The 15,338-nt window shown below is 39.9% G+C and overlaps 1 protein-coding gene across 2 annotated transcripts in view; it reads left to right on the forward strand.

Annotated features, from left to right (window-relative positions):
* Positions 1-9,505: 9,505 nt before the first annotated feature.
* Positions 9,506-15,338, forward strand: part of LOC124552021 (SREBP regulating gene protein) — a 57,647-nt gene continuing 51,814 nt past the window's right edge. The window contains exon 1 of one of the 2 annotated variants that reach the window (XM_047126485.1): positions 9,506-9,723. In XM_047126485.1, the coding sequence (XP_046982441.1) occupies positions 9,622-9,723 (102 nt within the window). In that variant the 5' untranslated portion in view covers positions 9,506-9,621. The remainder of the gene's footprint in view (positions 9,724-15,338) is intronic. The other variant, XR_006967909.1, reaches the window with a different exon arrangement.

Genomic DNA, 15,338 nt, shown 5'->3' on the forward strand with positions numbered 1-15,338 from the left:
TTGAAATCGCCACAAAGACGTCATTTTCCCGAGGGTTTCCTGATAACGAGGGGCAAAGTCCACTCACTAGAAGAAATGGGAAGAATGACCCCGAGGGCTGTCAGCCGGTCTAGCTCTGCTTTTACCTGAGGGCAGAGAGCCAGGTGGTCTACTTCGCGCGTAGAAAATGCGGGCGAGCCGATGCCTTCAACGTTAAGTGAGCTGCAAAGTCCGAAACACGCACCAGGCCCTCCTCAAAGATATCCTGAAAGTCAGAGACCAAAGATTCCAATCATTGATAGGGAACGTCTTTGGATTGGATTGTTTGGGGGAAGAGACCAAACAGCAAGGTCATCGGTCTCATGGATTAGGGAAGGACAGGGAAGGAAATCTGCCGTGCCCTTTCAAAGGAACCATCCCAGCATTTGCCTGGAGCGATTTAGAGAAATCACGGAAAACCTAAATCAGGATGGCCGGACGCGGGATTGAACCGTCGTCCTCCCGAATGCGAGTCAAGTGTGCTAGCCACTGCGCCACCTCGATCGGTCTTTGGAGACCAACTGTATGGTGTGTGATAGAAAAATCGAAAGCTTGAAAAGCATCGAATCCAAATAGGTTAGAGGAGCTCGCACCACTGACAATAAAAGTAAGAGGCCGAGTGACTGATTTGTAAGTAACATCGGTAGTGAATTGACCCGGTAGGGGAATGAGCTGTTTATCATAACCGCGTAGGCGCCGGTAACTGGTGCCAACGGGGGCGACCCAAGGACGGAGTAAGTTTGTGCATTCAACAAGGAGACTGCCGCGCCCGTATCTACTTGCAGTTGTAATCGGCGCGACCGAACCTACACCTCGATAGAGAGTTTGTGTGCCGATGCGTCGGGAGCCTGGCCTGATGAAACTTCCTGAATGTCAATGTCCATGTCCTCTGTATCTGCTTCCTTCGATTCTTTTGAGGCTGAGCGGCAAACTTTAGCAATGTGTCTTTTTTTATTATATTTGCGACAAACGGCCCAACGCTGGGGGCACTGATCGATCATGATGTATATAGCACGACGCACAGGACGGTAACAGGGGCCGGCGGCCGGAACTCTGTTTACGCGCCGTGCGGGAGCGGCCGTAACGGCCGGATTGTACCGCTCGCACGTCGTCCACCCCGGACCAACACTGACTCAAAGGGAAGGCCTCGGCGCTTGTTGGTGACGTCACGTCAGCTAGGCACGGCGAACGCCAGGTCTGTTGCAGGCAGAAACGCCTGGGCGTGCTTATCTCTTATTTTTGGACAAAATGTTTGGTATTGTTTTGGATTCTGCAGTTTTATTTAGGTGAAAGGGGTCGACAGAAGCGTCCGATCCCACGCGTCGGCTTTGACCCGTGACGTAAGGGTGTTGTGTGTGACGTCATGACGGCGCGGAGTTTGGTTTGAGTGTGGCTGTCTCCAGTTCTGTTTTATCTTACTTTATTTACTTTTCTGATCTGTTCGTTCTATCTCGTGAGATTTTTTTTTAAAATTTAAAAACACTTATTTTAATTATCTGTTTCCTCGAATTTCTGTTTTAGTTTATTATATTTATCTTTCTGATCTGTTCGTTCTATCCCGTGAGATTTTTTTTTTAAAAAGACAAAAAACACTAATCAGCTACTGAAGTATCTTTATCTTCTATGGGTTGCAGGGGTTACGACCCCTGGGGAGGAGGGTGGGTATTCATGCATGGCAGTCTTCACTTACACGTTGTAGCTACGCAAGGCGTCTAAATTTGTTTATATTTAGTTTGCCCCCCACCCAAAACACCTCATTTCCCGCGCTTGTCCCGTTAGTGTCATTAGGCTTCTTGTGGAAAGTGTGTGTGTGTGTGTGTGTGTGTGTGTGTGTGTGTGTGTGTGTGTGTGTGTGTGTGTGTGTGTGTGTGTGTGTGTGTGTGTGTTTGTTTTTGTTTCCGCCATATTTGTGACGTCATGGGTCAAAGCAGACGGGTGGGATCGGACGCTTCCGTATTTCCGGTGAAAGATTTTCTTACTATCGTAAAGCTACAAATGAAGATCATAGTTCTGTATTACTGAATCCTGTCGAAACAGACGTAGATCAATATGAGAAGATGCTTTGCCCCATTGCAAGCTTCGGAAATTTTACATTTAAGTAACTATATTTACTTGATCCATTTTGTTATCTAAACTTACCCAACCCCCTTATAATTAACTCGTTTCTTTTATTTATTTATTTTCGTTTGACATCGTCACTGGAAATGTGAACTAATTTACATGTGTAAATGTCCAACTGTTGCCAGTCATTAGATTACAGTCGTTTTCAACGAAAGGAATTCTAAACAGAAAACAAAATAGCTTCATACATCAAATATACTGCTGAGCTTAAACTTTTCTAAACATGCACATTAGAAAAGATAAATATTGCCCTCTTGGAACAAAGAAGAAACTTGATAAGACAAAATAATTTTATTTGATAAAACAAGTATCTCTCTTTTGCCTCCTCTTCTGTCCCCCAACCCCTCCGCCAGCGTGTACAATCGCAAGATATTTCATTAACATTCAGTGCTCCTCACCCCACAGTCAACCAAGATACCTAAAGAAGAGCACCAATATGTTCACAGTTTCTTGTAAAAGCAACCCAGTACAAACTTAACTTCCTCAGATTTACAAATAAGGTAAAGAAGCACGAATTCTCTTGCTGCTGGACCATGAAGTTGTTTTTGTATGTCAATCCTTAAAACAGGTGCAACTTTAAGTTCAGGAGTACACTATTTGTTAAGAAGTGTAATGAACTGCACAATTAATTGATTGCAGAAATCTTTCAGAACAATGTGTGTTGGTAAACTACAGCCAATAGTTTCATATTTTCCTGTGTCAGAGAGGGAGACCCCACCATTATGAGTATGCCTGCAACAGACTTGGCGTTCGCCGTGCCTAGCTGACGTGACGTCACGAACAAGCGCCGAGGCCTTTGCGTCGGTGTTGCCCGGACGCAGTGGACGCGGCCGCGCCGCCCTGAACCGCCGCGACGTCGCACCACGATTCCAACTGTTGACCTGCGGCGTGAGAGACTTCATACGATTGAGCAATGGACAGGACTTCCTCAAAGGAAGGGTCTTCCAACTGCATGGCCCGTTGCCGAACCTCCCTATCAGGGGCCGAACGACGCGCACCATAACGTGGGCATACGACTCTCGCGACTGCTCCGTGACAAAATGACACTTGCGACTAAGACCGTGCAGCGTAGCGGCCCACGCCCGGTAAGACTGATGGGGCTGTTTCTTGCATTGATAGAACTCGACCCTAGCCACCACAACATGAGTGCGGAGGCGATAATATGAAGACAGCAACGAACACAATGCGTCAAAAGACAAGGACGAGGGTTCCTGAAACGGCGCTAGCTACCGCAAAACTTGATACAGCGAGGGAGATATCCGAGACAAGAAAAGAGCACGACATACCTCCGCATCGGCAACATGAAACGCCTGGGAATGCTGCCGAAGACGATGTTCATATGCGTCCCAATCCTCCGCAGTCTCGTAATACGGGGGAAAGGGAGGAGGGAACGGCGCTGGAGCAGACTGCGTGGAGAGCAACGCCGGAAGCACTTGTTTCATGGTTGCCATGAGCTCCGTCTGCTGCTCAACCAAAACCCTCACTAAATCCTCTATGTCGTGGATAAGCTGCGAAACCGGAACAACGACGCAACACGCGAAAGAACGACCCTACTCGTCGCCAATTGTGTAGTAACACGATTCACGTTTCCGTCGCACTTCACCTAGAGTAGTCCAGGAACCGTCTGCTAGGCATGCCCGATGTGAACTGGCTGGGGACGGCCCGTGCTGCCTGAGTTGTTGTTGTTCCGCCGGCAGAGGGCGCGGCCGAATTATTGCATGCGCTCTGGTGGGCGGGATTTTACTTGCGGCAACTACTGTCCGTGACGCGCCATACCGATGTGCGCCTCCCGCGATCTTTCTGGTGGCTACTGCACTTCTAGGTTAAAAAAAAAAAAAATGGTTCAAATGGCTCTGAGCACTATGGGACTCAACTGCTGAGGTCATTAGTCCCCTAGAACTTAGAACTAGTTAAACCTAACTAACCTAAGGACATCACAAACATCCATGCCCGAGGCAGGATTCGAACCTGCGACCGTAGCGGTCTTGCGGTTCCAGACTGCAGCGCCTTTAACCGCACGGCCACTTCGGCCGGCCGCACTTCTAGGTCTAGAATAAATATTGGGAAGTAAAGTGTCCCTCAGTTTTGACACAAATAAGAGTATGGCGGAAAAATGGGAATACAATATATTAAGTACGTTTTAAGAGTAATTTAATCACTTTTAAACAGGAATTAAAAAAGGTGGAACAAGTCCATCTGGCAGCTACTGCTAACACAGATCCAATATATTGACCCTATAACAGAAGTGGGAAGTAGAAATAAGTGTTTTCTGATAAACCGGTTATTATTGATGAATATGTTTGTAGATCTGAGATAAAGGATAAGAAGCCTTTCTTCTGCAAACCATATCCAATACCCAAGAGCTGTGGTGTTCGAAGAAGACATACAAAAGATGATCAATGATGGTATTATTGAGCCCAGATTGAGTGTACACATTGCCTTTTTTAGTGATGGAAGAGCTTGCTGGAGGCTTTTGGTTGGTGTTAAATGCACAAACTTCAATGAAGCATGTTGGAACAGAGTGGGATAGGACTGTAAGTACAGGAAAATTGGGCAAAGTTTGAGGAAGCCACTTTTTTCAGCTCCATGGTCTTAACTGCTGGCTACCAGCATTCACTATGCTGCTCATAATAATTCCCCTGCATTTCTGTTTTCTTATTCATTATTAGACTTAATGGTGCACTACCTCTCTCTGGCTTTTTATTTATAACTCTGTACTGACCTGGCTAGAAGTCCTGTTCTTTCAGCTACCGCACTTCACTAATTCCCACTATAGCACTATAGGTTTATCTAACTCACACACACACACACACACACACACACACACACACACACACACACACACACACACATCTGTACGTGGTGGTGGCTGGATGCACAATCAATTGTGTGACACCATATCAGGTTTATGTGTGTGTGGATTTCTGCACTGCATTTACATCTACATTGATGCTCTGCAAACCACTGTGGAGTGCAAGGCAGAGGGTACATCTCATGTTACCAATTATTAGGGTTTCTTCCCACTCAATTCACATATGGATCACAAGAAGAATGACTGTTGCCTCTGTACATGGTGTAATTATTCTAATCTTGTCGTCTTGATCCCTAAATGAGTGACACATAGAGGGTTGTATTATATTCCAACACTCATCATTTAAAACTGTTTCTTGAAATTTGTTTGTAGACTTTCTTGGAATAGTGTTCTTCTACCTTCAACGGTCTTCCATTTCAATTTGTTTGCATCTATCCTCAAGACTCCTCTAGTTCAGTTTCTTCAGCATCTCTGTGACACTCTCCCTTGGATCAGACAAACCTGTTACCATTTGTGCTGCCCTTATCTGTGTATGTTCAACATTCGCTGTTGGTCTTATTTGATACAGGTCCCACACACGTGAGCAATGTTCTAGAACCTGTTACTTGGGTGATTTCTGAGCAATCTCCTTTGTAGACTGATTCCACTTGCTCAATATTCTACCAATAAACTGAAGTCTACCACCTGCTTTACCCATGGCTGAGCCAATGTGATCATTCCATTTCATATCCCCACATAATGTTACACCAAGTTGTCTGATTCTAACAGTGACCAACTGATATTATAGTCATAGGATATTACATTTTTTCATTTTGTGAAGTGCAAAATTTCACATTTTTGAATATTTAGAGCAAGTTGCCAGTCTCTGCACCACTTTTAAATCTTATTGACAGCTGACTGAGTATTTGTGCAGCTTCTTTCAGACAATACTTCATCATGGATAAATGTATCATCTACAGAAAATCTGAGGTTACTGTCAACTTTGTCTGCAAGGTCATTAATGCACCACATAAATAGAAGGGCCCCCAACACACTTCCCTGGGGCACACCTGGAATTACTTCTACATCTGACGATGACTCTCCATCCAAGATAACATGCTGCCTCCTCCATCCCAAAAAGTCCCCAATCCAATCACAAATTTCACTTGATTCCCCATATGATCATATGTTTGACAATAAGTGCAGGTGTGGTATTGAGTCAAATGCTTTATACAAATCAAGAAATACTGCATCTGACTACCTTGATCTAAAGCTTTCAATATATCATGTGAGAAAAGTGTGAGTTGGGTTTCACATGATTGATGTTTTTGAAATCCATGCTAGCTGGTGTTGAGGAGGTCATTTTTGTTCAAAATATCTCATTATGCTTGAGGTCAAAATATGTTATAAGATTCTAAAAAAACCAATGTCAAGGATATTGAACGGTAGTTTTGTGGATCACTTCTACTACCCTTCTTGTAGATGGGTATGACCTGTGCCTCTTCCCAAGAACTGGGCACGGTTTTTGTTCAAGAGATCTATAATAGATTATAGTTAGAGGAGGGGCTAAGTCAGGCACAAATTCAGTATAGAGTCTTATGGGGATTCCAACAGGCCCTGGAGCTTTGTTCAGTTTTAACGATTTTAGCCGTTTCTCAACACTAATACTCGTTTCATTAATCTTTTTAGTGGTACAGGGATAAAATTGGGACAATTCTCTTGGGTTTTCCTTTGTGAAGGAAGATTTGAAAATGGAGTTAAGCATTTCAGTTTTTGCTTTGCTACCCTCAACAGAATTTAGCATTTACGGTTTTTCTCTGCTACTCTTAATTTCATTTCCTGTCTCAATCGCTAGGGACTAGACACTAACTTTCGTGTCATTAACAGCTTTTATATATGACCAGTATTTCTTTGTATTTGTGAAATATGATTTGACAATATTCTGCTATGTTGGTGATTGAAGACATCATGCATTGCTCACACATTTAATTCAGCATCTGTATATTTATAGTCCTATGATTTGTTTTACGCTTGTTATGTAGTAATGCCTGTTTCTTTAGAAATTTCTTTGCAGTGACTGTATACCATGGGAGTTTCCACCCACTGTGAAGCCTTCTACTGGGTACGTACCTATCCAGTGAATGGTCAACTATTCTTTTAAACTTGAGTCACAGTTCCTCTACATGCTCCTGCCCTCTGCTGAAAGTTTCAAGTTTCTCACTGAGATATGACACTGCTGATTTTTTATCCAGTTCACTGAACATACATATCTGTCTGCTTGTTTCAGTCGTCATTTGTACTTCGATAATGATTGTTGCCACAAATACTCATGGTCACTAATAACAGTATCAATGTGGACGTTTTAGTAGAAGTCAGGTCTATTTGATGCCATTAGATCCAATACATTTTCATCATGAGTGGTGTTCCTAACTGTTTGTTCTAAGCAGTTTTCAGAGGAGGCATTTATAGTTTCACAGGATGTCTTATCACATCCACCACTGACAAAACAATAATTTTCTCACTTGATTGTTGGATGATTTAAGTCTCCACGAATGATTACAGAATGACTGGGGAACTTACGTGCAAGTAATTTGAGTATCCTGTCTATTGCCACAAATACACTACATCCATTTCCCATTTTCCTATCCTTTTGATACACAATGTAACTTTCCCCGAAAATGTCACTGCTACCAGTTTCAGGTTTCAACCATTTTTCAGTACTTCGATGAGGCCAAAAGCCGACAGTGGTTTGTGGGACCAGGAGAGTGAGTAAGTAAGTAAGAGTAAGGAACAGCAGAGGTCCTGTTATGCTACCCTGTGGTACACTATGACTTATTTGGTAATGCTACCTCAACTATGACTTCCATTGCTCGAGTAAAATCTGTTTTTTGCACCTCCTAAATAGACACGTCACAGCGGATGTCGGACAAAATGCCTGATGAATCTACAACAAGATTGGCAGAGTCACCTACCATTCTGTAGATCATCACGCTACCTGGAGGCCACTTCCGTTTCTGTAGAAAGAACAGTTGGAAATAAAGGGGTTAATTTCCAAGATTGTTTGCCTATCGAAGCCGCGCGCTCCACACGATAGATATCGAACGTGCGATTCTAAATCGATCACGCAGCTATGGTGGCGCGCATTATGAGCATGTTTGTAGGGCCACTGCAGCAACGGCAAAAGAAGTTGGAAATAAAGGGGTTAATTTCCAAGAATGTTTGCCTATCGAAGCCGCGGGCTCCACACGATACATATCGAATGTGACGTTTCTAAATCGATCACGCAGCTATGGTGGCGCGCAGTATGAGCATGTTTATAGTGGTCACTGCAGCAACGGCAAAAGAAGAGCGTTACTAAAATAGTTGTAACTACAAAGGAAACGACTTACCACACTCGACGTCGACGTTGTGGTCATGAAGTCCATTTGATGTGTATGCTACGGGAAGAATTCCCTTTTTGCCGTAACCTGGGTAGACTCTGCAAGTGTCACGCAGAAATCCGGGTAGAGTGTCACATTTCCTACAAAAATTCAAACAATTTTCTACATTGCATAAGCATGAAATTAGATTCTCCCACGTAAGGGAATCGGCCGAAGAAGCGTCTACAATACCAGATATCCCACTCACTACCGTCATAAATCGTTTGGGTTTTTCTAGCCTCTCACAAATAATTTATCATAACGCGTGCCACCATTGCACATTCGATATCTATCGTTTGAAGCCCGCGGCTTCGATGGGCAAACATTCTTGGAAATCACCATAAAGAGTGTCGGCTGTGATGAAGAGAGGTAAGGACATTATGCAGCACCACCTAAACGTCTCTAGGCGATGTACTATGCAAGGAGGTTAGAACCTGCTTGGTACTACCACAGTCTACGTCATTATGAGCTATCCTAGAACAATAACGTATTGTTTATTCTTCGATTTCATTTTTATTCGTTGACTTCGTATTTTCTGCTGTTAACTCGAGGTGTTCCGATTATTCGTTCTCGCGTGTATATTAAAATGTTGTTAATAATGTGCTCGTACTAAAACTCAACGGGAAATAATCTTTCATTTCAGACAGTAACGCATTAACAATTTATTAGTGATTTAGCAAATTCCAGTTTGTAGTGATTAATAATAGCCATAAAATTTACTAATTCGTTCAGACTTACTCCGAAGAACAAGATGCCTTCAACTTTGTGTAAGAAAAGTAGACAGTTTCGTTGTGTTTTAAAAATAGAAATATTAGTATCTGTATACCATTTTACGCGTTATTACCGTAGAATAAAGAAGCTTTTAGTCACTGAAAACTAATTAGGACGATAAAAAAATGTACATCACCTTTTTATTCAAGCTGCAATTGCCGTAGATCGTCAGTGACATTTTTAATCATATTTTCACAACCACTGATTATGGTATTTTTATCCGGAACAAATAGGAAGAGAGAAAAAAATCCGCAGTGACCACGCCCATGGATTATTTACGTTTTTGTACATTGTTTATATGCTGTTGTGGCCAATATCGTACACGACTGGAAAAGCAGAAGTCGTGCGTTGCCATTTGAAAAAGGCGCCGTACAAGTACAAGATCGAAAGCGCAAAGCGAAGACGCAAAGCGATGCGCGGAATGCAATAACAAAAACATTTCATAATGTAGGCGCTATTAAGTTTATCTTGCTTTTAGAGGTGAGGAATATATGATCGAACATGTGGACAGCATTTTTAATGCGTATAATAAGAAAAAGAATTGTGCTAGGATTGATTTTCGCCGTCTCTTTTACTTACTGCGTGGTAAGCTTCGTGAAAGAGGTACGTTGTTAAAGGTTAGGACATCTTATTCTTGATCCAATTCATTTCCTACAGCGGAAATGTATGTTTGTTTCTTGTTTAGTGTTTAATCTATTTGTGAGAGCAGATGGAGGCCGTATGATCAGGGAGAAATCGCTGTTTTCAGTTGTGGTAATGACGCCTCTCAGAAATCAGGAGAACTACGAACCATTGTGACGGGTGCCAACACATGCCGAATACGTCTTTGGAACTTTGTGACGATTATTGCATTAATAAAGAGAAGAGTTTTTTACAGTTCATTTGCAAAGCTCCGTTGCCTTGTCTCTTGTAAACAAAATAAACGTAACTACTCTGGCAGAAAAGTATGTGGTTTTGTAGTCTTTATTACCACTTTGTATCATTTGTGTACGGCAAGTAGACTACAGTATGATATTGAGCTGGTCATTTTTTATGACATAGGAATAAAGCTGTTGAATTAGCCTTATGCAATAGGATGGAATTCATGCAACCATTTCACAGAAGCTATACAAATCTTACGCCATAATTATATTAATCCGATAATAATTTACACATTTAGGTTTTAACCTTTTGTCAGGTACATAATACTAATACGTTTGGAGTAGTTAGCCCTGAACATCTGTTTTAAATGCTGAAATGCCTTGATAATTTTTGATGTCACAAAGTAATTAGTTGTACAGCTTGTTTCTTGCTTGGAATGGTCCACTTTGTCTTAGTTTTGTATCTAAATATTCGACATGTATATCTTGGTTTCTTCTTGTGTTACGTAAGTGAATATCTTGGTTTTTAACTACAAACCGTTTATCATCATCTAAGATTTTCCTAATGAAAATACTTGAAAAAATATATTAACAAGGTAATGGAAAGACTTGTAAGTCATTAATAAAAAGGAGAGAGAGAGAGAGAGAGAGAGCACTTGAAAGAGTTTCTGGAAGCTGCACCTTCTATGGCCCATATTGTGAAACAACTTTTGTTCGCTGCCACTTGAGTTTCACCAGATTATTACACTGTATCGCATTAGAGATTCTGCTTTGGCAAGAACATCCTTTTGGTTTTTCTTTGAAAGCTAGAAAGAATTTTTATCAGTATTAGATGTCAGTTTATTGGTTACAATTTATAGTGTAGCGTATGTTTAGTGGGTTACTTAAACATCATTATAAGATATTTGACACCAACTGTCAGATGCAGGCAACCTCCATCACATTTCCAAGAACTGCAGAATTCAACTGTATATGTTCATGTTGGTCCTGTGTGTTTTCTGAAATTATCTACCCATCTTCCATTAGGTCATCGTCTTTTTCTGACTTATTTTGTGGAATTTAGCAAAGAATTTCCATCATCTAGCCACTGTCCATTTGTCTGCCTATGTGTCCTGCCACTTCTGTTTGATTATCATTACAGTTTTGATTACTCCTTCCATGCCATTCTGTTTCCTGGTCCCTATGTTTGTTTTCCCACTTTCCTAGTGATTTCCAACATACATCTCCCCCCTACCTGTGGAGCAAACTTCTGCTTTTGAATGGTTTTCATATGTGAAGTCCATTACCTGCTGACAGTAATTTAAAACTGATTATACTCACTTGTTACTAACTTTCCCTTTCAGAACACTGGAAGTTTAATTTAAGGAAATCTAATTAATTCACCCAGCCATTTTTATTCTTCTGTTCATTTCCTTTTCTGTCCATCAAGCCATTGTCTTCAACTGCCCTGAATACAAAAGCCTGTCCGCTTTGTTCATTGTTTGTTTGTTTTGTTTTATATTCATTGTGTTTGTTATGTGTTACCTTTCTGTCAGTTAGCTCCGTTAAAGTCTTCTGTCCATTATTGAAATAATATCAGAACCAGGTAAACACTAAGAACTATAATGTTAATGTGTTTCCTTCTTCATTTTTCCCAGTTCAAGGCTCTGAAAGCTTATTGATTTTAAGATTTGTCCTCTCAGATTTAGATGAAAACATGCCAAAAACATTCTTACAATCTATGAATCTTAGGCACAGTGACTAATTCCTACTAATTTGATCATTGTATTATTTCTTTTTGACTTAGATTATGATTTGCGGCCAATATTCATTCCCCAAAGAAAATACAATGAACAGACAAAAAAGTTAAAGTGTATAAGCAAGGAAGCAAATTAGTTTGTAACGATATACAAGAAGAGCAACAAGAAATAATTAGTCGGTAACGATGGACTAGAACCAAAGATTCAAATTCTAATTTGTTTTTTGTAATGAGCAGTTGCTTACCAAATGACCAGTAAGGAGAGCCATACTGTAAAAGATATAATAAAGAGTAAATGTAAATGAAAGATCTGTTCATTCGATGAACACTGTTCTGTGAATTGCAGAGTAATCATAATTGAATTGAATGAAATTTTATTGTCGGTTAGCTATTACAGAAATTGACAAAGTCAAGTTACATATATACATGTTATACAGCATACGTACATGGGTTGAAGATCAATATGTCACTCTTGGTTTTCCATATAATACAATATTTAAAATCAAATAATATGAAAAACATTACATCATAAATTACTCAGTTAAAGAAATTATGCTGTACTCTCCAAACCAGTACCACTAAGATATTTTACAGTCATAAAATTCCTGAATGAGTAGCAAGGATTTGCAGCTAACCAACTGAATAATTTGTCTTTAAATAAATCAAATGGAGCTTCTACCCATTCTAGTGGCAGTTTGTTAAACATCTTCATACCCACCATTTCGTAGCTGTTCAGTGACTTGGATAATCTGTAGTAACGTATGTTAAGGTGGTTACTATTTCTTGTTCCATGAGAGTGTACATCTCTTCTACGCTGGTATTCTGATAAGTTGCTCTTTATATGCAGTAGGGCAGTGTAAATATACATGTTTATAACAGTTAATATTTTTAAGTTGATAAACAGTGGTTTGCAGAGGGCCAGTTTATCACTGTTTGTGATAATTCAAATTACTTTCTTCTGGAGTACAAAAATGTCGTGAAGGTGTGAGCTATTGCCCCATATTAAAAGCCCATAAGATATCATGCTTTGAAAAAAAGCAAAGTAGGCCGATCTTGCATAGGCCGCAGGAACATGGTTTTTTAAATTCCTTAGCAAATACACCACTCTAGACAGCCTTGCACTAATGTATTTAGTATGTGGCTCCCAAGTCAATTTACTATCTACAACAATACCTAAGAACTTAACACTATCCATGAAGTCTGCTACTGGCAGAACTCTTAAACTAAATACAATATTTTGAGTTTTACTCTCACTAAGCAGGAACCCATTAGCTTGAAACCAGACTGATTCTTGTGATATTGTGTCATTTGCCACAGTTTGCAGCATATCCGAGGCTGGGCTGATATTGAAAAAAGTGGTATCATCTGCATGGAGAATGGAATGAGTATTTATGTAAGATGGTAGATCGTTTGTCATTAGGATAAATAGCAGAGGTCCTAATACTGAGCCTTGTGGCACACCACACTTACCTTCAGCTAGCTGTGATCTCTGTTTACCAATACAAACAATTTGTTTGCGGCTGCTGAGGAAAGATTCGAAAATGTTGTCAACTTCACTGTTGGTGTTTCCATAATAAACTAGTTTGTTGATGAGTGAAATATGCTCCACACAATCGAAGGCTTTGCTAAGATCACAAAAGGTAGCCTGAGCAATTTTTTTTTCCTTCATAAGCACTAAGCACTTTTTTAATCAGGGAGTCAATGGCATGGACTGTGGATTTGCCCTTCCTAAAGCCAAACTGTACCGCAGTAATAATGTTATTACATGTCAGATAATCACACAACTGGGAGTTGATGATGGATTCCAAAACTTTAGATAAAATAGGTGTCAGAGATATTGGGCGATAGCTAGATGGGCAATTTTTGTCTCCTTTCTTGTAAATGGGCACTATTCGGGATAATTTTAATACATCTGGAAATACTCTTTCAATTAGACATCTGTTTATACATTTAGTTAGAGGATATACTATGTGCCCAATTATCTTTTTTAACATATTGCAAGAAATACCGTATATATCTTCACTGTCAGAGGGCCTAAAATTATTTACACTAGTTAAAACAACATCTGGTGTGACCTCTGTTAAAAGGAATTTGTCTTTCAGGGTGTAGTCTACATTATGATATTTAATGAGATCAGCTACAGTTTCGTACGGCCTCCCAGTGCTTTCCCTAATTTGGTTAACAGATTTTATACAGTAGTTATTAAATTCATCTGCTGAAATTTCTACCTCAGCTTTCTACTTGCTTTCAGCCACTGAATTTATTATAGTCCATTCTTTTTTGCATTTATTTTTTGATGGCTCAATGCTGACTAGGTTATGTTGTTTTAAAGCATACTTATATTCCTTTTGTGCTCTTGAGTACCTTTGTTTAGCCATATCAGTTTTCTGAAGTCTGTACGAATCTCCATACAACAACAATCTCCTTTTCATATTGGCTAGTTGAGTGGTATAGCATGGATTCTTATCCCTATGTCTATTACTGTTACTTTTAGGATTAAGTTTACATTTGTATTGAGGACAGCTGGTCTCGAATATATTTAAGAAAGAATTAAAAAATCTATCGAACAATGTATTACCAGAGCCCTGGGCATTATTGTTAAACATAGGTGACCAGTCATAATTACTGAGTGAGACCATGAAATTCGACAATTTTTCTTGCGTTATTGGTCTTGTGATGACTATTTTAGGCTCTTTAAACTCCTTATATTCCATATTAGGCCTATCTGTACCTATTTTTACCCAAACTGAGTCATGGTCCGAGAAATCGAAGACAGCTACATCTGAAGATAACAACTCCCTATTGACATTTGTAAATATGTTGCCGAGACAAGCGGACTGTCTTGTGGGTTTGCAGTTCATAAAAATGAAGTTGAATTGTCGTAACAGGTTTTTAAATTCGTCTTTGTTTACATCAAATGTGGCATTGATGTCACCACCAATCACTATACTATATTTCTTCCACTGAGGACTAAGAAAGAAATTTAATAAAGTCTCAAGTTTTTCTAAAAATATTAGTGTAGATAAATAAAAATGGGGGCAAAGTGTGGGAAAAAAGATTTGGGGAGCTCGGGTATTAAAGGAAGAAAAAAAATATAATGTACAATATAAATATTGAAGTAGAAGAGTGAAGCCTAATCAAAATACAAAATAGAACTAGATAACTTAATTACAACTTGTGGATAACACAGTTCAAAATTATACTAGAATATGTATAAACACTTGGACTGCCATTGAGTAACTTACATCATTACTAATATTCTTTCTAGTAAATATAAATGCCTTGTAAAAGACGTAATTTTATCAGTTCACAGATCACAGACAGCAAAAATAAAAGAAGTAGGGAAATTAGGTATTGTCAACTTTATCTGTTACTGAGATATCAGCAGTTCTAACATAACAGACCTACAGATAAAACTACAAAATGAAAACATGTTCAGAATTGTACCTCTCTGATAGTGTTAATAAAAATTTTACTGTCTCCTAGTCTATTTACAAATTACTGAAGCGTGTTTGCCATGCAACACTAAACCACTAAGAAAAAAGGGGGGAAATCTGCCATGGCTAACAAAGGGATTGTTACAGTCCTGTAAAGCTGAAACTTCTTCACGCAAATTGGAA

The sequence above is a fragment of the Schistocerca americana genome, chromosome 1 (assembly GCF_021461395.2).
Source record: "Schistocerca americana isolate TAMUIC-IGC-003095 chromosome 1, iqSchAmer2.1, whole genome shotgun sequence".
NCBI lineage: Eukaryota > Metazoa > Arthropoda > Insecta > Orthoptera > Acrididae > Schistocerca > Schistocerca americana.